At 60.1% G+C, this 23,991-nt stretch overlaps 1 protein-coding gene across 4 annotated transcripts; it reads left to right on the forward strand.

Annotated features, from left to right (window-relative positions):
• The first annotated feature begins 248 nt into the window (after positions 1 to 248).
• Positions 249 to 20,287, forward strand: RBFOX3 (RNA binding fox-1 homolog 3). Of its 4 annotated transcripts, none has more exons than XM_023556838.2 (11): positions 249 to 470; positions 6,351 to 6,488; positions 8,837 to 8,890; positions 9,640 to 9,732; positions 11,227 to 11,287; positions 14,470 to 14,523; positions 14,840 to 14,972; positions 15,687 to 15,864; positions 17,119 to 17,183; positions 18,232 to 18,310; positions 20,146 to 20,287. In XM_023556838.2, exons 1-11 carry the CDS (start codon positions 249 to 251, stop codon positions 20,188 to 20,190), a joined length of 1,122 nt encoding a protein of 373 aa, XP_023412606.1. In that variant the 3' UTR covers positions 20,191 to 20,287. The 4 variants fall into 4 exon arrangements, with proteins under 4 accessions (XP_023412606.1, XP_010595211.1, XP_064126694.1 ...); XM_010596909.3 differs by having other exon boundaries at positions 15,825 to 15,864; XM_064270624.1 differs by having other exon boundaries at positions 6,354 to 6,488.
• Positions 20,288 to 23,991: the final 3,704 nt, after the last annotated feature.

Here is a 23,991-nt window from a genome sequence, read left to right on the forward strand (position 1 = left end):
ATCTATGCTAGGCTCCCCAGTACTGGCCCCTCCAGCTCAAAGCTGTTGCCCCATGCTGGAGGTGCTGCCGCCGAGGTAAAGGTGCCACCTCGAGTCAACAGGGGCTTCAACGGGAAACCCCACTCACTCGAGAAGGTACCCTCCCCGGGCTCTGGGAAGAGAGCTGAGTCTGAGTCAAGCCTAGATGCTAACCAGGCCTTTCTCTCTCCTCACAGGGCAATCAGGACACCACGGCACCCCCCGAAGCGATGGCTCAGCCCTACCCCCCAGCCCAGTACCCCCCTCCACCACAGAATGGCATCCCCGCCGAGTATGCCCCTCCCCCGCCGCACCCCACACAGGACTACTCGGGCCAGACCCCTGTGCCCCCAGAGCATGGCATGGCCCTGTACACACCAGCACAGAGCCACCCTGAGCAGCCGGGCACCGACGCCAGCACACAGTCCATTGCCGGGACACAGACCGTGCCGGTAAGGGCACCCCCACAGCCCTGGCCAGCCCAGGAGCTCCAGGGGGGAGCACCCGCTCACCTGGGGGGTGGCTCTGGTGGCAGAGGACCCGGGAGGGCCCCTCGACCTCTCTGTGTATAGAAGGCGGGCCCCACAGCTGGTCCACACCTGGGGAAGATGCTCCCGGCTCTGCCAACTTCTCATCTGGCCCCAAGGATGTCTCGGGATGGCCGGGCACAGCCAGGTAGGGGGTGATGCCCCTGCACCCAGGCCACCGACATCCGCTTCCCCTGCCTCCAGGCAAGTATATGCCCTCATCTGGGAGGTGGTGCGTGGGCCTTCGGCTGCCCACCAGTGACCTGCTAGTGGAAGATGAGGGACACAGACCCACCAGGGAGGGCTGGCGAGGAGGAGGCTGGCCAGCCTGCGAGCAGTCTTGGGTTGCAGGCGCTCCTATCATTTCTGATCACTTGTAATCTACCTGCTTGGCTGTCCTCCAATCAGATCGCTTCAATTATGAGGTTGTAACGCAATGCAGGGCAAGTGCTGAGCCCCAGATTCTGCGAGATCTCCTAATAGCAGAGGGAGCTCAGGATGGATGGGGGAGTGGGGGGGGGATCCCAGGAGGGTGCCCCTCCCAGGGCCCCCAGGCCCCAGCCTGCAGCCCCCCGTTTCCTCCACCTCCTGCACTCCACACGTGCCTGCCTCCCTGCTCTGGGACTTTGGGTTCACCCCCTCCCTGCTGACTCTGTCCCAGCAGCTGGCTGTGTGCGCTGATGGGGGCTGGGCAGGAGGCCAGCTCACCCAGGAGCGGCACCGCCCTGGCGCCTCCTGATGGGTGCCCCCCACTGTGCTTCCTGGGCCCTTCCCCTAACCCAGCCTGGCGCTCTCAGAGGACGTAGTATGAGTCTTATCACCTCCATGGCAGCATCATTCACACCACCACCCCCAACCTTCCCCCCGCTGGGCTGGGATAAGCCCTCAAGTGGTACCTGACTATAGCCCTTCCTCCCGCTCAGAGTGCCATCGCTCCACAAAACCTGGTACCAAGATTTTTCCATCCCCTCCACCTCCCTGGTGGAGAATGTGCCTGTTGACTCCCTGGGGTCCCTGCAGGAGAAGGCAAAGCCCTTGGGGTCATAGAGTAGGGAGTCAAGTCACTCCCCAGCAGGCAGCTTCCAATTCTGTTTTATCACACCCAGCACCCGTGGGTGCTTAGGAAAGAAGGAGGTGATCTCAGGAGCTAGCGTGGGTTTATCTTGAACAAGTTGTGGCTGGCAGCCTTGTCCCCTTTCTCATGGGGCTATGTGCCCGGCATCTCTCTGGTCAAGTCTCTGGCCACCTCTTTATGGACAGATGAGGGGTCTCTCATGGTGCCACAGGGATCCGTTCTGGAAGGAAGCAGAGGTGACAAGATGATCAGACTGGCAGATGACACCAAGTGGGGACGGATAGTGAAGAACAGAGCAACAGAAACCAGCCTGGAGGCCTTCCTGACCCCTTGGGACCACCGATGCCACCGAGCCGGGACAAACAGCATCTCCCCCCATAGGGCAAATGGCACCCAGAACCTCCTGAGTGCCAGGTGCTGAGCTGGCACTAGGGAGAAAAGAAGAAACAGCCAGCCCTGCCCTCTGGTGGCCGCCAGTTCCCACAACTCAAGGACATCCAAGTCAAGAGAGGAGACCTGGGCTGGCACCCACGCCTGTGGGCGTCCAGGCCTTGGAGAGGACCCAAGAGTGAGCCACAGCCCTGAAAAGGCTGATGCTGTGGCCAGAGAGGCAGAACATCCCCCTTCGAGCAGTGACAGTCTCAAGGCTCAGGCCGGCAGCCCAAGTGCGTCCAAGGAAGGTCCCTGGGCCAGATGAGGCCTGGGGCCCAGAGGACGGAGTGGCCTTTAACTTCCAGCTGTTTTTCTTCCAGTCCCAAAAAGGGGGGCAGTGTGCTCTGCAACTGTTCCCTTCTGGGATACGGAGGAGAGAGGATTCTCCCGTCCCCATGGCCAAAGGAAGGGGCACAGATGGAAGGTCCTGGACCCATAGAAAGACTTAGAAATGCGGGTGCTAGCCAACAATGAGTTGGGCCACCTCTGGAGGCTGTCAGCTCTCTGACCCTGAAGTATTTGTTCTAGCAGAGGGAGCTTGGGAGGGAGCTGAGGTGACCGAGGCCCCTGTCCAGGGTGACCCAGGTCCCATCCTGTGCTGAGATCCCAGAGAAGCTGCCAGTGCTGCCAGCTGAAGGTGCCCTGTCCTTGTGTCTCGTCCTCGTGGACTTCATGAGAGCCCTTCCAGCTCCCGACAGCCTCCTCTTGGCCCGTCCCCAGGCAGCCTGGTGTTAGGATTGGGGGCCAGGGCAACAGATTGGGTGTCTCGGAGCCTGTGTCCAGCCCACCCCCTCCTGCCTGGTCCTATGGCTGCTCAGCACAAGCCCAGGGGTCCACGTGTGGCCCCCAGTCTGTGGGTCCACAAAGTCCTCCCCAGGGGCTCCACCCAGGCTGACCCCCAGTGCCTGCTGCCTGTGCAGGCGCCAGGTTACGGTGAGCAGCCCCCGGGCCCCTGGACACCCTGCCCTCCCGTCATGGGTTTCATTATAGGCTCAGATCCTGGCTACCCTATCCCCTGGAGACCTGAGGCACTGTTCTCTGACCCAGGCCTCGGCAGTAACTAGGTGCCTGCCCCACCATCTGTCCACCCTGAGTCATGGGACAACCAGAGGGCCCTCTCCTATCGGAAGCTCCTCCCTCTCACCCGATGGTCCTTGCGGGCCACCTCATCATGGCACACTGCAGACCTCCCAGCTCCACCCCAGGGCCAGCAATTGCTGCTGCAGCCAGACTCCACCAGGAGCTTCAGCCACTGGCCTCTGCATTCTCAGCTCGCGGGCTTCGAACAACGGAAAGGGTGGCTCCAGGGCTGGAGTGGGGTGAGAAAGGCAGGGCGAGACATGTCTGCCCATGAGTGCCTGCGCCTGAGACCCAGCTGAGGGCATGTGTCCTACGGGCAGAGGCAGTGGCCATCTGAGCAGCCAGGCTGGTGTCCACCCAGGAGCTAGCAGAGGGCCCTTAGAAGGTGGCATCGTGCGAACACGTACAGAGGGCAGCCCTGCCTGGGAAGGTGTCCCTGAGGAAGGGGCTACCCAGTGCCCCCAATTGCAAAGAAGACATTTCCAATGGACAGCATAAGGCCACACCGGAGACCTCTCCTCCTGGGGAGGCTAACTGCCCACCATGGGTGAGTCTTAGAGCAGAGAGCTGACAGCGGAGTCACTGTGTGAGTGTTCAGAAAGTCTCTGGGGGAACCAGATGAAGGGAGGGGGAAGGCTGCAGGGAAGAGGCTTCCGAGAGCTGGGTCATCTTGTGCTGCTGGGTGTGGTACTGGTCCCACAATGGAGCCTCCCAGACCCCCCAGACCCAGAAGAATATCCCCCCCTTGAGTGTCCCTGGGCAGCTGTCTCTGGGCCCATCTGTGCTGGGCTTGGGGAGGCCCAGGCGCAGGGACTTCGAGCTCTTCTGAGGGTGGGAGACGAGTGCCTGGCCACCATCTGGACCCACCTCAGGCCACCAGGGTCTGGCTCTAGCGTTGAGTGGGGTGGGGGTATGATGGCTGGGAGGAGACCCAGCGACAAGGAAGGACCCAGAAGCCAAGCCACCCCAACCAGCCAGGGGGAGGGGGTGTTTTGTGTCATGTTACCTGCATTTGAGAACTGGAGACAAAGATTGCTTTAAAATTATTTTTAAAAAAAGGCTGGGAGATGGGGGAGCCACTGTGGGAAAGGCAACCGTGGTGCCTGGGCTACTGTGAGAAGTGGCAGGACAGCCGCCTCTCCCCTCAGGTGGCACTGAGCTCTCACACTGCGGTTTCTGAGCACGTCCTACAATTTTACACTCTCTGGACCTGGTTATTATGGGCTTCCGTGAGCAGCCGAGCCTGTGCCTGGGGTTGGGCGGCGGTAGGGGGCGCAGGGGGGCTCTTTGCCTACTTGTGTTCCCTCCCCTCCAACCCCATTACCCCATTTCTCCCTCTTTAGGGACTTTGGCGTGGGGTGAGAGGTGCGGGCCCTGAAAAGAGCGGGGTGTCCCTGATCTTGGAGACACACTGTGAGCTTAACCCTGCAATTGGAAGAGGCGAAGGGCAGGCAGTTGCCCCGAAGGCCCTAATTTCATCACCAACAGCCCTGTGGCCCCACCCCAGCTTGCACCGAGCCCTCAGCCAGGCTTGGGGGTCATGCGCTGCCTCCCAGGGTTTCTTGGCCCCTCCTGGTGCGTGAGGTGCCCGTTCACAGCTCCTGGCCACCAGGCTGGGCTGACTGCTGCCCTCTGCTGGTCCAAAACTAGCATTGCATGCTCTCTCCAACCTGGATTCCTAAATCAGGGCTGATTAATTCAAGTCTGTGCCCAAGACCCCCGAGGGCACGGTGTGTGGGGTGCACTGTGCCCAGCTCAACCACTGCACAGATTCCACCAGGGGAAATGACCACACTTTGTCTGGCCAGAGGGTGGGGGACAGACCTATCAACTGGTACAGGGGTCTGGCATGGACCCCTTGATTCAGGGGTCCTGGAGGCTTAGCACGGGCTTGTCTTCTGCAAGAAAGATTGGCACCAAGTAAGGGGGGCTGCAGAACTGGCAAGGAAGCTGGACATCTCCCTGTCCCAGGCTTCAGGGAAGAGCCCCCACAGTGTGACTGTGAAGGAGCCCAAGCCCATTATGAGTAAGGGCCTGGGGCAGCCCAGACCAAGAGTCTCGGGGGCCTGCCCCACAGCTGCTCCGACCACAGGACTCCGCCCCACCAGAGCCACAACCCCACTGGTGGGCTCCTGGGGTTGCACTCGTTGGTACCCCCAAGGAGCAGCTTACCAGCCAGTCAGACCCTAGGGCTCATTGTCCCCCGAGAGCCCCCAGACTCTCATCCCACTCCAGGGCACGAGGTCTACCCACAGCCACTCCCCTGGGCACACTTGCTCTCAGCTGCCAGCAGAGAGCACACACTGGTCAGAATTGGGCTAGACATGGCTGAGCCGCTGAGAGCCGGGTCACAGTGCGTCCCGGCCAACGAGGGAACAGTGGTTCCCCACACCAGGTCTCCCTCTGGTCTGGGATTCAGCCAGCCCGAGCCAGCGTCATGGTGAGCTTGTGGCCTGTGCTCTGCAGAAGCCCACACGACAGGAGCCACCCACGGGCTGATGAACCACCTGCTGACATACCACACGGCTGGTCCTAGAGGGAGCTTGGGGGTGGCTCCTTGCTTGGTGGACAAGCCTGTTTTCAGGACACGAGTCTTGCAGATTGTCTCCTGGCCAGTGTGCGGTCCAGAACAAGGAGGGACTATGAGGCCTGGCTGGCGCTGCATCACAAGAGGCTCCTGAAGGCGGCTGGAGTGAGCAGAGCCTGGAGTGGCCCCTGGGAGGGCCTCACCCTTCCAGGGCAGGTTCTGAAACCTCTCTACACTTGACCGTCAGTCCGTGGAAGCCCGAAACAGCCTCCGTTCTCCTGGACCGTACAGTCTGTCAGGACAAAGAGAACGAGGGGACTCAAGTGGAGAATGAGGCCCTGGAGGCTGGACTCTGGGGGCTGAGCAGAGGACACACTGGGCCCTGGAGGCTGGACTCTGGGGGCTGAGCACAGGACACGCTGGGCCCTGGAGGCCTGGCACGTGGCTTCCAGCACAGCTTGGGCAGAGGCCTGGAGGGGGGACTTGGGAGACTGAGGGGCAGTCGAGCCTGTCTCCTGGGAACTCTTCCATGGTCCCATGGGATCCAGGCTGAGTGACGGGAGGGTTCAGGGGCCTGGGAAGAGCTGGCTTTAGCCCTCCTCCATGGCAGAGGGAGGGCAGGGTCTGGAGAACCGGAGGGGTGGTGGAGCCTGGCCCCGGGCTCCTCACAACCTCAGGTCTTCTCCCGCAGCAGACAGACGAGGCGGCGCAGACGGACAGCCAGACGCTGCACCCCTCCGACCCCACAGAGAAGCAGCAGCCCAAGAGGCTACATGTCTCCAACATCCCTTTCCGGTTCAGGGACCCCGACCTGCGGCAAATGTTCGGAGTGAGTGCACGTGCCAGCTGCGCCTGCTCCCTGGCCCCAGCATGGCACCCAGGGGGTCCACCTCCCTGTCCAACCAGGCTCCCTGCCCCTACTGGGTGGGCAGGGCCCCATAGCCCTTCCCTCCTGACCCAAGGCCTCCCTTCAGCACCCACCCACCCCTGCACCACCTGCTTGCAGGGGTTTCGTAGCCAGGGCGAGTTGGGTTATTGCTGTCCTGGTCTCATCTTCTGACAAAGACTCCAGGAATCCCTGTGTCCCTCTCAGGGGCACCGCAGCCTCCTAGACTCCCCCTGAGCTGCAGCCCCACCCTCCTCACCTGGGCACCAGGGCTGGCTCTCAGCCTCTCTCCCAGGCCCTTCAGTCCCCTGGGCTGGGGAGCCAGCACCAAACACTGCAGTGAAGGAGAACAAGCTGGGGGCGGGGGGGGGAGGGATTCCCTGCATGCATTCCCCAAAGTCCCTAGATAACAGCCAAATGTCAGGACTGTGGCCCTGACTTCGGTCCCCATGGTGCTGACCCCCACTGGGTGCCAAGTTACGGGGAGTGAGCAGTGACCAAGTGCCCAGCCCAGGCACCCGGTGGGGCCACAGAGCTCCCAAGGCTGCCCTGGCCACTGAGGACTCTCCCCAGACCCTCCTCCTGCCTGCTGCCAACCGCTCCACCCCCCTGTGCTCACACGCTGGGTGGCTCTGCTCCACAGCCTCCCCTCACTACCCCAGCTGGGATTTGTCAGGCAAATGGGATGTGGGTGAGTCCCAAACCCCTACCCTGAGCCTTGCCCCAGGCCTCCACCCCTTGGACATGGGGCTTAGACCGCCTGCCCAGGGGACTGGCTGGAGACTTGGAGTCACCTGTATTGAAGACTGGAGCCCCCTCTTGGTGCCAGCCCGTCCTGCTCTTAGGGCCCCTTTCTAGCAGCTGGCATCGGGTCCCGCTGGTGTCGGCCCCAAACATGCATTCTCAAGTCCACTCCCTCAGTGGGGGACAGCCTGCCTCACTTCACTCAGGCAGCAGCGTTGTACCCGCTGCCTCTTCATACACCTGCCTCCCGGGCGCCGCCGGACATGGGGACCCTGTCAGTTAGCAGACCCGGCCCCCAAGTGCACTGGCCAGACTGGGTCACAGGTGCATGCTGTGAGTGTGTGGGAGCCCAGGGAGGCCAAGCCTTGTGGGAAGGGGTGCACAGCATGCTGGCCAGGCTGGCTGGGCAGGTCCCTGGACGGCAGGAGGCCTGGGGCCAGGTCACTGCCCCCTGCAACCACACCGTCCAGCCCCAAACTGTTTGGGCAGTGGGCATCCCAGGGCTCAGGGCACAGGGCCTCCTCCTAGGCCCTCTGGCCTTCCGCCTTCCCCTCCCCCTGCAGTCCTTCCCCAGTCCTCCCCACCCTCTGCTCCCCCTTCCCCTCCTGCTCCCAAGGAGGCCTGAGGCTCCCCCTTTCCCAGCCTGAGATCCCAACCTCCGGTAACCCCACCTCACTTCTGGCCCTTTACTCCATGGCAATGGTCCTCTCCACCCCTCAGCCTCCCTCCTTTGGGGAGGACCTGCCCCTGGATGCTTGCCCTTCAGTGTGAATTGAGGATGGTTGTCCTGTCTCGGGAGTCCATCAGCTACCTGTGGCAAAGTCCCAGCAGGGAGAGAGAAGGAGACCCTGGTGACACCGGGCGGTCGCATCCCCACCCCCAGCCCCACCCATAGATGGAGCCATTTCCTGGCAGGACAGGCTCCCCCATGAGCAGGTGGAGGGTTGATCATCCCCCCACCTGACACCCTCTATGCTACACCAAAAACCCCTGCTCCTGCCTGGCTCGAGGCCGGCTGTGGAGAGTGGGAAGAGGAGGGTGTCCTGGGCCTCTCAGTTCCCAGCCCACTGGGACCCAGCATTCTTCTGGTGGCCCGGCTGGGTGGGTGTGATGTGGGCACCCCCAGGGAGGGCAGCGGCCTAGGGCAGAAGTCTTACCCCCCCATCTCCCGCCCCCCCATCTCCCCTTACCCCCATCTCCCACCCACCCCATCTCCGCTTACCCCCGTCTCCCATCCCCTCTCTGTTCCCACTTACCACCTGTCTCCTGCCCCCTGTCTCTGCTTACCCCATCTCCCCTTACCCCCATCTCCCGCCCACCCCGTCTCCGCTTACCCCCCGTCTCCCGTCCCCCCTCTGTTCCCACTTACCACCTGTCTCCTGCCCCCCCCCGTCTCCGCTTACCCCCGTCTCCCTGTCCCCCTGTTTCCGCTTCCCCACCCCATCTCCTCCCCCACCCCGTCTCCACTTACCCCTCACCCATCTCCCCCCCACCCCGTTTCCGCTTACTACCCCCCCCCATCTCCCACCCCTTCTCTGTCTCTGCAGCAATTCGGGAAGATTTTAGACGTGGAGATCATTTTTAACGAGCGGGGCTCCAAGGTGGGTGCCGTGAGAGGCCGCACCGTTACCGCCGGCTATAGGCCCCGCCCGCCCGGCTAACTGTGAAATGTGCGTTTCCTTCCTGGAGCTTCGAGCCCGAGGACCCCTGGCGACACGGGTGCTTGTATTCCCTGCTTCCCATCCCCCTCCCCAGCTGTCTGTGTTGCTGCTGCTGCGCTAATTTCTCTCTGAGCTGCTGGGACCTCCGCCTGCTCCCCAGAGCCCTGGGTGGCCTGGGTTCCCACCCACCCACCAGCCCGCTAAGCCTGGGGTGCTGGCGGCCCCTGGAGTCGCCCCGGGAGCCTGGGGGAGGGGCTGCAGGGCACTCGTGGGCCTGGGTGGGTGGCCGAGAGGGTGCCTGGCCCAGACAAGGCTGGCTTCCCCCTGGTCCTGGGATGAAGGTCTGGTGCGGCTTCCTGTCCCCTGGGCGTCCTGAACCCCCACCTGGGCCCCCCCAGAGGGCCTGGTGGCCAGGTTAGGAACTCTTGTAGCTTTGGCTGTCCCCTCGAGGGGCTGGCAGCCTGCTCCAGCCAGGGCAGGCCGTCCCCCTGCGTCTGGCCGTGGTGCCAGGACAGACATCTGGACTCCCCTGGTCTCTCCTCCAGCTGGCCTGACTGGGCCCTCTTTCTCCCTCTTTCCTCTCTCTGTCTCCTTCCCCATGGCCTGCACCCCCCCACACACACCTCCTTTTTTGTCCTTTTCTCATGGTTTGTCTTTCTCTCCGTGTCTGTCCTTCTCCCCACTCACAGGGCTTTGGGTTTGTAACTTTTGAAACTAGCTCAGATGCTGACCGAGCCCGGGAGAAGCTGAATGGGACCATCGTAGAGGGACGGAAAATTGAGGTGCTCAGATAAGTGCCGTGCGGCAGGGACACCCCAGATGCCACCCTCGCCCCACAGAGCTGGGCTGGTCCCCTTGGCAGGAAAGGGCACAAGGGGACAGGGAAGGCCAGAGCCCACCCCACATCCTGGCTGTCAGCCAAGCCCCTCACCTGTCGCCATGTTGGAACTAGATCAGACTTGCCTGAGGTCTCTCCCCTCCCAGCCTCTTCCTGACAGCCAAAGACACAACCCCCCACGAGAGGGTAGGAAGCTGTGTGATGGGGCGTGCCTGCCTCCGCACCCCTAGTCTAGGGTTTGCCCTGCACTGGGAGGGCCCAGAAATCAAGGGCTTGAGGTTTTGCCAATCTCAGGGACCAGTCTGTCCCCCAGCTGCCCGTGTCCTCTCCTCCCCACACTGCCCAGCACCCTGAGTTTGCCCTGGTCCGCTCACCCCCACTCCCACCGTTGGATGGGTAGAAGCACGGCAGCCACAGCAAGGGCCAGGGGACAGAGCAGACCTCCTCCCTTCCCCTCCCCAGTCCTCCCCAATGGACCCTCACTCCCATACCCCAATGCCAGCTCTGGGTTCTGGCTAGAACAGGACAGTGGTGGGGGGTGGGTGCTAGAGGGGAGGAGGGGGTCAGCAGCCAACGCAGAGCCCACAGGCAGCCGAGCCAACAGTGGAAGGGCCTGCGGAGGGGCTTCTGTAGTGGCAGGCGTGCTGAAGGCCCTAACCAGGCCCTGGCCCAGCACTAGGTGGTCACCTGAGACCGAGGCCTAGGGCCCTGTGGGGCAGGAAGTGGACAAGGGAAAGGCAGTAAGGCTCAGACTTGTCCTCCAGTCCCTTCCACCTGCCCGGTTCTCTACGTCCTTCCGTGGAGGCCTCCTCTGTCCCTTCTGAATCTGTCTGGCCTCAGCCAGATGTCTGAAAATTAGAGTCCCCCTAGAGTGTCCCCTTGGGGCCTGCCTTCCCAGAGCCGCCACCCAGCTGGCCCCACCGGATGCTCCCTGTGGTGAACAGCAGCTGAAAATTGTGGCCTCTGGGGGAAGGGGTGCCCCCTACATGAGAGGCGGCCCTTTCTGTGCCCCTGCCCAAGAGAGGAGAGCCAGCTCCTGGGGGGCGGGGGGGTAGTCCATTAGCCAGACTGAGAGCCCTGGAGAGAGCCCACCAGCCAGCTCCTCCATAGTCATAGGTCCGGGGAGTGGCTGGGGCTCTGTTCTGGGGGACAGTGACAGCAGGACCAGTGGGGCTGGATGCAGTAGCTTCAGCCAAGGGGGTCCTGGGCCAGGCTGGGCATGGGCCAGCAGCAGCAAGAGCAGTGGCAGTCAAGGCTTCCGGGAGGGAGGGCACACATCCAGGACAGGAGGCCCTAGTGGGCAAGCCAGCATGGGTGGGCCAGGCTGGGTGGCAGAGGCCTTTCTGGAATGTTCCATCCCTCCACGGTGGCCATTGGAGGGGCTGCAGCAGAGCAGGGAAGGAGGCTAATGCTGCCCTGGCCCTCTCTCTCTGGGCAGGTCAATAACGCCACGGCCCGCGTCATGACCAACAAGAAGACAGCAAACCCCTACACCAATGGTAAGAGCCCTGGCGGTGGCGCTGCAGGGGCGCTGGCCGGGAGGAGGCAAGTGCCCCCCCGCCCCGTGCCCCAGCCCTGCACCAGGTCAGGAGGGCAAGGCCAGGGAGGCAGGAGGAGAGCTGGGGCCGCCCCCACCCACACAGTGGGCGTGTCTCACCATGGGGTCCCTTGGCAAGCAGAAAGGTCACACACATGGCTTTGGCCAGTGGGACCAAAGGGCGTTCTTGACTATGACCTGTTTCTCCACGGACTTGCATTGATGGATTCTGGGGTCACAACCCACACTAGCTTATGGCCAGAAAGGAAAGTGCAGCCAAGAGTCAGCTGCTGGCCCTCCAAGGGACCCTGGACAAACTTCTTAACCTCTCTGAGGCTTAGTTCTTTCACCTGCAAACAGGAATAGTGATGCTGGCTCTCCAGGACCAGGAAATGATGGCGGTATCCTTGAGCGCTGGGCAAGGGCCTGGAATACAGGGGCACGCAATAGTGAGCGGAAAATTGGAAATCATCAAAAGTGAAATGGAACCCATAAACATTGATATCCTAGGCATTAATGAGCTGACATGGACTGGTATTGGCCATTTTGAATCAGACAATCATATGGTCTACTATGCTGGGAATGACGAATTGAAGAGGAATGGCGGTGCATTCTTCTTCAAAAAGAACATTTTAAGATCTAACCTGAAGTACGATGCAGTCAGTGATAGGATAATATCCATATACCTACAAGGAAGACAAGTTAATATGACTATTATTCAAAATTTACACACAAACCACTAAGGTCAAAGATGAAGAAATTAAAGATTTTTACCAACTTCTGCAGTCTGAAATTGATCAAACATGCAATCAGGATGCATTGATAATTACTGGTGATTGGAATGCGAAAGTTGGAGACCAAGAAGGGCCAGTAGTTGCAAAATATGCCCTTGGTGATAGAAACAATGGCAGAGATCCCATGATAGAATGTTTGCAAGACCAACAACTTCATCATTGCAAATACCTTTTCTCACCAACGTAAATGGCGACTATACACATGGACCTCACCAGATGGAATATACAGGAATCAAATCGACTACATCTATGGAAAGAGACAACGGAAAGGCTCAATATCATCAGTCAGAACAAGACCAGGGGCCAACTGTGGAACAGACTGTCAATTGTTTATATGCCAGTTCAAATTGAAACTGAAGAAAATAAGAACAAGTCCACGAGACCCAAAGTACAACCTTGAGTATATTCCACCCGAATTTAGAGACCATCTCAAGAATAGATTTGACGCGTTGAACACTAAAGACCTAAGACCAGATGAGTTGTGCAATGACATCAAGGATATTATACATGAAGAAAGCAAGAGATCATTAAAAGACAGGAAAGAAAAGAAATACCAAAATGGATGTCAGAAAAGACTCTGAAACTTGCTCTTGAATGTTGAGTAGCTAAAGCGAAAGGAAGAAATGATGAGGTAAAAGAGCTAAACAGGAGATTTCAAGGGCAGCTCGAGAAGACAAAGTAAATTATTATAATGACATGTGCAAAGAGCTGGAGATGGAAAACCAAAAGGGAAGAACACATTCGGTATTTCTCAAGCCAAAGGAACTGAAGAAAAAATTCAAGTGTCGAGTTGCAATACCGAAGAATTCTATGGGTAAAATTCAATATTCTTCACCAACACCACAATTCAAAGGTGTCAATCCTTCTTCCATCTTCCTTATTTATTGATACACATGAGGTCGCTAGGAGCTGGAGTGAACTCCACGGCAGCTGGTTCTTACTGGTTGCCGTGCCTGGTTGCAGGCCTTTGGTCTCTAGTGGGCACATGTTGGGTGGTCTCATGCCTGTGCACCTGTCTGTAAGCAGGTGGCCGTTCTCAGAAGGCGAGGCTGCTGATGGTAGGTGCTGGCTGTGGAGAGAGAATGGAGGGACCACTGTGGCTGCTGCGTATATTAGCACCACAGGTTTTGAGTGGTGCTGGCAATGTGTCAGAGGACTTTTCTAGAGAGTTCCTTCCCCCTGCTTCTCACATTAAACTGAAGCCATTGAGTCAATTCCGACTCATAGCAACCTGATAGGGCAGAGTAGAACTGCCCCACAAGGTTTCAGAGGAATGGCTGGTGGGTTCAAAGTGCCAACCTTTTGGTTGGCAACTGAACTCTTGACCACTGTGCCACCAGGGCTCCCGTTTAAAAAAAAAAAAAAAACCGTTGCCATCAAGTTGATTCTGACTCACAGTGACCCTGTAGGACAGAGCAGAACTGCTCCATAGGGTTTCCAAGGGGTGCCTGGTGGATTCGAGCACAGAGCTTTTGGTTAGCAGCCATAGCTCTTAACCACTGCACCACCAGGGTTTCCTTCACTTCTCACAGAAAACCAAAACCAAGCCCAGTGCCGTCAAGTTGATTTCCACTCATAGCGACCCTATGAGGACAAAATAGAACTGCCCCATAGGGTTTCCAAGGAGCAGCTGCCAACCTTTTGGTTAGCAGTAAACTCTTAACCACTGCACCACCAGGGCAGGGCGCCACTTCTCACAATGAATATACCATGGACCGCCAGACGAAAGAACAAATCTGTCTTGGAGGAAGTATAGCCAGAACGCTCCTTAGAAGCGAGGTTGGTGAAACTTCGTCTCATGTACTTTGGACGTGTTACTAGGAGGGACCAGTTCCTGGAGAAGGACATCAGGCTTGGTAAAGAGGAAGACCCTCATTGGAATGGATTGACACAGTGGCTGCAACAATGGTCTCAAGCATAACAGCAGTTGTGAGGATTGTTCATCCCGTTGAACATAGGGCCGCTATGAGTCAGAACCAACTCCAGGCACCTAACAACAGCAATTCTCTTCTGCCGAGGTTACTGTCCCAAGCTTCTGGGATGGCCCAGGGTTAGGTTGGGGAATTTGAAAACATCCAAAAAGCGCTCCAGGAGGAGGGGTCAGAGTGCCCCCACCCCCGTTTCTCTCCGGACAACAGGAGCCCAGCTGTGACTGCAGCTTCGGGAAAGAACCGGGTCAGTGCCCCTCAACCGCTCACCCCACCGAGAAGGGAGGGGCTGTGGCACCTCACTGCAGAGGCCACGCCCTCGGAATGTCCCCCTCTCCCCCCGGGGTTCCAGCTCCTCGCTCACCGGGAGGTGGGGAAAGGATGGGGAAGCGAGTGACCAGTTTTCATTGCTTCTGTCCTAGGCTGGAAGTTAAACCCCGTGGTAGGCGCAGTCTACGGGCCGGAATTCTATGCAGGTGAGGGCTGGGGGCGGGGAGGGGTGGTGGGGGGCTGGCTGGGTATTGGGCGGAGTCATTGGCAAGGTCCAGGTTCGGGGAGGAAGACTGCAGCCAGGGCTGGGTCTGGTAGGAGGCGTGGCCAGGTGGGAGGCACCAGCCAGGGCCAGGTCCGGTGGGAGGCTTGGCCAGGTAGGAGCGAGCTTCTGCTCCAGGGCTGGTGAGAGGGGAAGTCAGGTGGAGGAGAGGCCAAGTAGAAGGCTGGTCCAGGTGGCCGCGCACCACCGGCCCTCCCGCCGGCTCTGGCCGTCTCACACGGTCTCTCCCATCCCTGCAGTGACGGGATTTCCCTACCCCACCACCGGCACAGCGGTTGCCTATCGGGGCGCGCACCTACGGGGCCGGGGCCGGGCCGTGTATAACACGTTTCGGGCTGCGCCGCCCCCACCCCCCATCCCGACTTACGGAGCGTGAGTACCTGCGAGGCCGTGGGGAGGAAGGTGTGGAGAAAGGCCCCGGGAACGTGGGGGCGGGGAGCACGGGACAGCCAGCGGGGCTAGGCAGCCTTTCAAGTACTTCGAGTGACTGTGAGGATCCCCAGACCTCAGCACTGCAGCTGCCTCCCCTTATCGGTACCCCCACACCTACCCTGCCAGGGTGGGAAAGTCGCCAAGGGTCACTGGCATTTGGGGGGACTTGGCACTTGGGTTATTTTTGGGTGTCAACTCTTACTGCTGTGGTAACACAGTAAGCGCTCAGCTGCTAACTGGAAGGTTGGCGGTTGGAACCTACCAGCTGCTCAGGGGTAGAAAGATGTGGCAATCTGCTTCCATAAAGATTACATCATTGGAAACCCTGTGGGACAGCTCTACTCTGTCACATGGAGTTGCTGAGTCAGAACGGACCCCACAGCAGTGGATTTGGGTTGGCTTGTCCAAGCTTCAGCTCAGCATGGGAGCTTCTCTAAGCCCTCTCTGGTCTGTTCCATGGGGGTCCCAGGGTCCTCAAGGGCAGCTCGAGGGCAGTCTCCTGGGGTGCAGTGCCTCCCACCACAGAAAGGGGGTGACACCTGCCTGGGGTGGTTAGGGGGAAGGGTGAGAGAGGCTGAGGCCGTAGGCCCCCTGGGGTTGTGGGAGAAAGAAGCTGACCAGCAAGGGTGTTACTCTATTGTTATACCAAAACAGGGCACTGGAGCAAACGCTTGTTAAAATGCCGGTCCCATGGGCAGGGCTGGCCCCGTGCCCCCTCCCCCAGCAGACGCCAGAGCCGGCCTACCCCACCTCTCCAGCGTTCCCACCACTTTCTTGTCCGTTTGCTTCCAGGGTCGTGTATCAGGATGGATTTTATGGTGCTGAGATTTATGTAAGTGGAGAGCCGGGAGGGGAGGTGGAATCTAGGTGTATGTTGGTTCCAATGAAAATCCGTGTTTTCCCTCGACCTACCCCACCTACCCCACTGCCACCCAAATTTAACAGAGAGGTCCTTGGAACCCAGGCATGATGAGCTGTGGTGTCTGCTCAAGAGCATTGCAGCCCTGGGAACCTCAGTGCTGCCACATCTGGGTGTCTGTCCTCATCAGGGAAGTCCCAGGGTAGTACGAACGGTTCATGCACTCAGCTGCTAACTGAAAGGTTGAGGTTCAAGTGTACCCCGAGGCCCTTCAGTAGAAAGGCCTGGCAATCTGCTTCCGAAAAATCAGCCATTGAAAACCCTGCAGAGCACAGCTCTACTCTGACACGCCTGAGGTTGAGCTAGGGCCAACTCAATGGCAACCGTTTTACTGGTTTGATCCTCACCAGTGGGGCTCCCAGCAGCCTTGTGAGCTTAAGACGAACACGTGTCTTCTCCATGGGAGAAGGGACTCCCCCACACCCCTAACAGGGTTTGGGTCAGCGGGTGAGCCCCTTGGGCACCTGGTGACCAGTGCTACAGAGGACCCGAGAGAGACAAGAAGGGGGGCTCAGGGTGACCAAACCCCTGTGCTCCTGGGTCACTTCCCTGTCATGGGGCTGCACTCAGCTTCCTCGGGCTCGGCGGCCTTGCTCTGACTGCCCCACCCACTCAGTCCTGGGCAGTTGCCTGTAATCCAGCCGTCCGCTTTCCTGTCCAGGACCAATACATCATCTGGGCTAATTGTCTCTGTCATCCTGTGCCCTTGACCCCTCCCACTGTCCAGGATGACACCCAGAGCCGCCCATGGGCTCCCCATTCCCATCAGCATCAGCATTGGTGGGGGCCACTGGCAGCGTGGCAGGTCTGTAGGTGCCTCCCGTGTGCAGAGCCACACATGTCAAGGTGCCGGTAGTGTGTGTTTAATGCACAAGTGGACATGCGAACAAATGAATGAATGAGCGAGTGAGGTTTTTGGCCACCTCCACCCCCACCATCCAGCCTCACTTTGAACCTTGCTGCCTGGCAGTCCTCAGGCCCCATTAGGCCAGCAGCTAAGTGCCCCAAGGCCAGGCACTGGCCTCACCTTCACCAGGCTGAGGGGCAGGTTGCGGGCTGGGAGGCCGGGCTGTCTGCAGCCCCAAGGGTTCATCGCAGCCTCCACTGGCTCGGCTTCCCCTGGCTGAGCCCCACTAAGCCCTCTGCTCTCTGCTCGCTCTCATGCAGGGAGGCTATACAGCCTACAGATATGCTCAGCCAGCCGCAGCAGCAGCAGCCGCATATAGTGACAGGTAAGGGTTGGGGCCGCCATCCAGCTGGGGCAGCCAGACAGGAGGGAAGCCTCACCTGGGCCAGGGGTGCAGGATCAGAACTGAGGGGAGCAGGTGTGGGGGGGTCTTGGGGGCCCCGAGCCTGTGAGTCCCAACTTCTTCAGTCACATCCACCAGCCTGCACAATGGAGGGAGGCTGGGAACCCCAGACCTGGGCCTGCAGAGCACCCCTCCAAGTCCCAGCCCTTGAGGCCTGAGCGGCCCCACCCCAGCTCCAGAGGCCCCCATGAGAGGGATCATTAGGGGCATGAGCATCTGCCCCAACATGCCCGTGGCTCTGAGGAGGTAGGGTGCTGTGGTCTGGCACGGCCGGCAGTGGGCGCCATTGAAAGCAGCCAGCCCTCTACCCAGCACCCCGGTGCCCCCGTGGGGTGGCCAAGCCTGGTGCCTTTCTCTTTGGGGGCTCGAGTTCCTGTTTGGGGCTGTGGGGCACGGGAAGCATGAAGTCACTGTGCCAGGCATCTGGCAGGCACCTCATCTTGTGCCAGCTGCCAGCTCAGGCCTGGGGATTGCCCAGCTCCTCTCCCAGCAGCAGGTGGGACCCTCACAACCAAAGTCCCTGCAGCCTCTTGCTCCATCTCCTTGTTAGATGTACGTGGCCGGGGGGGTGTCCAGTCCAGGCCTGCCATCTAAGAAGTTGTTAAGATAACTTGGGGGAGAGGACGGCAACCAAAGGGGCAAGAGTGCCACCTCCTTTTTGCCGCCCCCACACTGGATCTTCTCCCCCACCTCCGAAGCCCTTGCCCCACACTTTGCCCCTGTCTTTCTGGGCACTGTGGTTTACTTTCCCTCCAGACATGCTCTCCAGGGACCCCCTTCTGTCCTCCATGTAGCACCGAGTATAAAGCATGGCCCGTGTCAGTGTCACCACAGGTTGGGTGGGCTGGTGTCTTCCAGACACTTCGGGCGGGAAGCACTGGCCAGGAGGGAGGAGCGCGCTGGGGGAGGTAGGAGGCCGCCACCACCCCTCAGCTGCCTCCCCCCGTCCCGCCCTCCACGCTCTCCCTAGTTACGGCAGAGTGTACGCCACCGCTGACCCCTACCATCACACCGTCGGCCCCGCAGCCACCTACAGCATCGGAACCATGGTAAGGGATCTGGCCCGGGCCTGGCACACCTGGGTGCCAGGGCTGAGGAGGGAGCACAGAAAGGCTGGCAGGGGGCAGGGCCCGGGAGAGAGGCCAAGACCTCTGACCGAGGTCCTGACTGGTTCCTCAGACCTGGCTTTGAGTCCCTGGCTGGGTTGGAGTTGGGCCGGGAGACTTGCCCTTTGCACCCGCGCTGAGTTAGGTGGATGTGGGCAGGTAGTAGTCTGGTCCTGAGGGAGGCATCCTAGGCTGACCCGTTTTCTGAGCCCTGAAACTTAAAGCCCTGCCCCCCTTCCCATTCCCATGGCCAGGAACACCAATAAGTCTACAACGCCCACATGACCTTCCAGCCTGGGCTGCAGAGGCAGGCAGGAGCTGGGGGTGTCTGGCCACCATCTGTCCCTCTCCTCTTCTGGTCACCCCCATACTGCACCTTCTCCCGCATTGGGGAGCTAGGGATCCCCACTATTGCTCACCCCAGTGCCCCCACTCCTCCTGGCTCGCGGGCTGGGCCAAGCAGGCACTCCCCTGGGGAAGGGAAGCTGGATCCCAGCCGTGGGGGGCAGGCTGCGGGGTGGGCGGCGCGGTGCTATGGAATGGGGGGCTCGCTGCCAGAGGGGTGTGGGCCAGCGTGTCTGTGTGTGTGTGTGTGTGTATGGCCAGCTGTCGACACATACAACCCAGCTCACTCTGCACCCCAAAATCTTCTCCCAGTGGACACTACCCCATGTGCTCACCCACCCCCACCGGGGGATGTTGCTGTTGGTTTTCAGCTAGCTTGGCATTCAGCATCAAAGATGAAAACATTTTGGGGAGACAGGGAAGGAGGCGGCTTAGGGCCAACGTGGACTTTCCCACCTCCTTTGGTTTTGCTGACTCCCTCCCAAGTTTTGTATTTTCTTTTTTGTACAATCCTCCTGAGCAGCTGGCAGTGACTGCTGGCAGTCACAGGGTGCAGGCCTGTCTGGAGCCCTGCACCCCACGACGGGGGCGGTCAGCTGTCCACAGAGACGCTCGGCCCACACTGCCATCTGCAGGCCCTCGTGCCCACCGGCAGCCCGGCCTCAGCACTTTTTTAAGATTTTCTATCTTTTTCTTTCACCCAACTTTTCTTCTCTTGCAGTTGCCTTTTTCTTCCCTTTTTAGGCAAAACTGGCGGGGGGGGGGCGGTGGGAGGCTCTAGAAAGCCCCCCTGGTGGGGGGATCCTCTAGACCTGTCCTCTGACGGGAGGGGGGCCCACTGAAACGGCCCAGGAGGAGGGTCCGGGAAGACCCCAGTGACCCTGTGGAGGGGCCCTCCCAAGAGGGAGCCCCTCAAGCTGTGCCTGGTGGGACCTGCTTGGTGGCACCAGGCTCTTGAGCCTAAGGGACAGAGCAGAGCCCAAGTGGGAGGGCCTCTGCAGTCTCCAGACCTGTCCAGACAGAGGCCGGGGCCTGAAGGCTGGATTGTGCCCTCACCCAGCCCTACTGGGCATTAATCTCCTTTAAAGAGAAAAGAGAAGCCCAGGGGTGGCCGGTAGCTGAGCCAAGAGAAGCCCCCAGAGAGAACTCAAATGCTCCTTAGCAGAAGCACTGTTGGGTGATGACCCCAGAGCGCCCCCTCCTGGCCCGAGACCGCCATCAGATCAGAAATAGCTCCCGCACCTCAAAGAGGCGGCCTCTCCTGGGGCCATGACAACCCAACACTCATTCTCCCCTGAGGAAAACTAACAGGGGGCAGAAAACAGGATTTAGCGATTTCTTTTTGCTTTTCCTTACTTTTTTTTCTTTTGGCTTTTCCCCCACCCCAGCACCAGGCGGTACTGATTGGCTGTTTTTCATCTTTGATGTTGCAGGCTAGTCTCTGCCGAGGAGGGTACAGCCGCTTCTCCCCCTACTAGCAAGAGACCCAGCCCCTAACAGCATTCACACTGACTGCCTGTCACAAACAAACCCAAACACCAGGCTCGCCCACCAGGAGGACAGTGCGCCCCTCCGGGTCAGCCACTCCAACCGCTGACCCTCCACAACCCTAGACCCATAGGGTTCCTCTCCAGCCGGTCTCCCCGCCCCACCCACGACGGTGTGTGTGTCTTTGGCCCTGGTTGTTCCTGTGTGTCTGAAACCTTAGTTTCTTCCTTTCCTTTGGTTGGTGTGCTACCACCCAGACCCACTCCAGGTATGGTATGTACACGCAGCGGGGAAGGGCCGGGCAGGTGGCCTGAGCCCTCCCTCGCAGGTGGCCTGAGCCCTCGCAGGTGGCCCTTCCATAGGTTTAGCCACAGCGTCTGGCCTGGTGTGGTGGACAGCGGTCACTCCCCATGTGTCCGGGGCAGACCAGGGCTCAGAGAGCCACAGAAGACACCCAGCCTTGGTCTCTCCCTCCACCCTTCCCCAAGTCTCCCTGGGACACCATTGCAGCCAGCCCGGGACACAGCCCCACCCCCCTAGTGTGAAGTGCCCTCCGCAGGGTCTCCTGCCAGGGGACGAGTGAGCTCCCATCTGCCTCCACCTGCTCATCGCAGGAGGAGCCCTGGTCCAGCCCGCCTCCTGGCCGGCCCCTCAAGCAGCTGAAACAAATATTTTTAATTAAATTTTATTGATGACGTTTCCTGTGAAAGTCGTCACAGCCACGTCTAACACTGAAAACCATCCGATCCCAGCGATTCCTTAACCTCCTGGCTGGGCGCCCCAGGGGCACTGCCTCCCTGTCCCTAAGCTTGCTCAGAAAGGGCTTCTTTCAGGGTACCTTTCAGAAGGGAAAGGAGAACCTCAGTGAGCAAGCTGACCCCTTACTGGGCCTTCCCCGTAGGTCCATCTGGGCAGTGCTGGGGGCCTGCAGCTCAATCACCAGGCCCCTCGAGAACTTGTGGGCCGCCTGGGGAGAGTCCGCAGAGTTGGGTGGGTTCCCTAAACCACTATAGGCAAGGGTGCAGCGGGGCCACCCCACCTCCCCATGTGCAAGCTGGGCTCCTGGGGTGGACAGCCAGCTGAGGGTTCGGGACTGTGCCACCTCGATGGGGGTGGGCCCAGCAGACCCTGCCAGGGTCCTGCTCCCTCCCAGCCCACTCTCCACCATGCCACCATGTCTGGGCCCATCCTCATGGCTGAAGCCCAGCATCCACCACCTTGCCCTGACCTCTGTTTGTCCAGAACCAGCAAGACCCTGCCCACTTCCACCTACTTAGGAGCCTGCGGGTTGCTTCTCTGGCACCAGGCTCACTGTAGCTTCTCCATTAGGCCCCCCAGGTGTGCTCACCACCCCAGTCCCTAACACACCAGCCCTGAAGGATGGAGGCCTGCCTTAAACTCAGCTTAAGGAAGACGTGGATTCCCGGGGTGGGGCAGGCTTGGTGGGGGCCCCGGCCACATGGTGGCCAGCCCACCCCTGGGATCGCATCGCCCCGTCTACACGCCCAGCAGTTGTTTCTGTGAAACGGCAAGCTCTGCCTTTTTGTTTCTGTTGTAGTGAAAGCTTCCACTGTTTCCTTCTTGGACCGTGAAGGGCAAACACAAAAAACAAAACAAAAAAATTACAAAACAACAAAAAACAAACAAAAAAAGACATTACAATCCAAGGAGCAAACCAACCAACCAAACCAAGAGGCATCGAGTGCAGCCCCCGCCAGCCAACGTGGCACCGAGGGAGCGCGGCCAGCAGGAGGCGCTGTGCTGCCGCCGCACGGATGGAGAGGCACCTGGTTTATGGCCTGCGGGCCTGCCCTTCCCCATTGGCAGTGCTGTCGGAAAACCCTTCTCCTTCCCAGGCAGCGGCGGAGAGTCGGGGGCGCGGGGGAGGGCTCCATTTTCTATCAAGTCTTCCTTTCTGTGGCTCCCACTCCCAGGCAGTGTAGGCCTGCGCAGTGGGGTGGCCAGCTGTGCCACAGAGGGCAGGGCAGGCTGGGTCAGGGCCCCGAGGGCAGGCAGCTTGTCATCCCTGGGAGTGCTGCACTGGCCTGCACCCAGCACTCCATGTCTCATCCCAGGCCCAGCCTCCACACCGTGTCCACAGTGCTGGTCCTTGCTCTATTGGGGTTCAGGGTCCCGGGGTGCGGGAGGGGAGTGTGGCCTTTTGGAGGCTGTCTGGCCGGCGGCGTGAGGTGGGCGCCGGCTGCGCACAAGGGCTGATGTGGAACTAGAACTGGGGGGCCCACCCGCTGCTCCCCCATGCAAGGGGACCTCCTGAAGAACAGAAGGAAGCCGCTTGGCCAGAGACAGCTCAGGCCTAGTAGCTCAGAAGGTGGCCTGGGCTCCAGGAGCTGCTCCTCCTGACCATTTCATTTCCTTTCTAGAGGCCGTTCTGGGATAGGGGAAGGGCCAGGCCCTGACCTGGGAGGCCCTGGGCCTGGGGCTCAGCCCAGCCCCCTCCAGGCCTAGAACAGCAGGGGGCAGCAGGAACCCAGCCGCAAAAGCTCAGGCCAGCCGGGAGCAGAAGGCTGGGGTCGGAGTCCCGGTGCTATGGGTCAGAGCAGGGACCCCCAGACAGAGCGTGGACGTGCCAGTGTGGGAGGGGAGGGCGTGGGCCACCCTGCCCCATGGGGGTGAGGCCAGCTTGGCTACAGCCACCTCCCTGCTCGCTGGCCAGGCCTCTGGGGAGGGGGAGTAGCCTTTGAATCCCCACGGGCGGAGGGAGCAGAGGAGAGGTACAAGGAGGCCCCCCCACCCCGGGCAGGGCAGGGACAGCTGAGTGGGATGATGAGGGAGGGGAGGCAACAAAAAACAAAAACCAACACACATCACGGCTCCCAACATGGCCCCACTGCCTCTTGAAACTCAAAATATAAAAACCCAGCGCACTTTCTATCCAGCCTAACTACCGAAGCTCCGACCGACGCCCTTTTCTATTCCTGGTGTACATAGACCCGGCTCCCTCGGCTCCCTCGGCCTCATCGGCCTCCTCGGGACAAAGCTCCAGCCACCTGCTGTTCCGGATCCTTTCCTGCAGCAGCTCCGCGCCCCCCGCCCGGTGCCCCCCAGGACTGCGGCCGCCCTGGCTCCCTTTCTTACCATTCTGTATGCTTCCAAGGTGTGACTGTTCCAATCAGCAGTATTATTATTACTAAGGTTATTAATAAAGATTTCTTTCTTCAAACCAGGACGACTCTTCTTGATTTGGGCAGCTTCTGGGCTCGAGGGGGCAGGACTGTACAGTGGGGCCAAGGGCACAGGCCTGACCCCCGCAGAAGCCAGGTGGCAAAACAGGGTCAGGAGACCGCCTCCCCCCCCCCCCCAGGCAGGAGATGTAAAGGTCCCATTCTCCCCACCAAACGGGGCCTCTCCCCCCGACCCCGCCACCCAGGACAGGTGCCCAGGTGGAGATCCCTGCCACCCTGCCCACCTGCAGACCCTGGGGGAGGGTGCCATGGTCCCCTTACACCTCGCTAAGTGGGATAAAGCCCCCAGGAGGCAGAAGCCCCCCACCTGCGGCGACCAGCAGGTGTGGTCAATCGGAATGCTAGACAGGGCTGGGTGGGAACTGAGAGCCCCTGCAGGGACGTCTGTGGCTGGGCCCAGGGCAGGGTCTCTTCAGATCCATGTGCCACGGTCAATAGGCCCCAAGAGGAGCTGAGAAGCTGCTGCACCCAAGGAAAACCCATTTTTCCTGACCTCCCCCCATCCTGACCCCACACTCAGGGAGGACGGGCAGGGGGCGGTATCCCTGGGGTGTAGGGGTGTGGCGAAGAGGGGGACCTGGGCAGGGG

Source organism: Loxodonta africana, chromosome 18 (genome assembly GCF_030014295.1).
Source record: "Loxodonta africana isolate mLoxAfr1 chromosome 18, mLoxAfr1.hap2, whole genome shotgun sequence".
In the NCBI taxonomy this organism is placed as follows: Eukaryota; Metazoa; Chordata; class Mammalia; order Proboscidea; family Elephantidae; genus Loxodonta; species Loxodonta africana.

Bases quoted from the DNA above. Each gene is read 5' to 3' on its own strand.
- RBFOX3 (XM_023556838.2), top strand. From the start codon at position 249: ATGGCTCAGCCCTACCCCCCAGCCCAGTACCCCCCTCCACCACAGAAT. The intron at 14,524-14,839 runs GTGAGGGCTGGG...CCATCCCTGCAG, and splicing joins CGGGCCGGAATTCTATGCAG to TGACGGGATTTCCCTACCCC. The intron at 17,184-18,231 runs GTAAGGGTTGGG...CGCTCTCCCTAG, and splicing joins GCAGCCGCATATAGTGACAG to TTACGGCAGAGTGTACGCCA.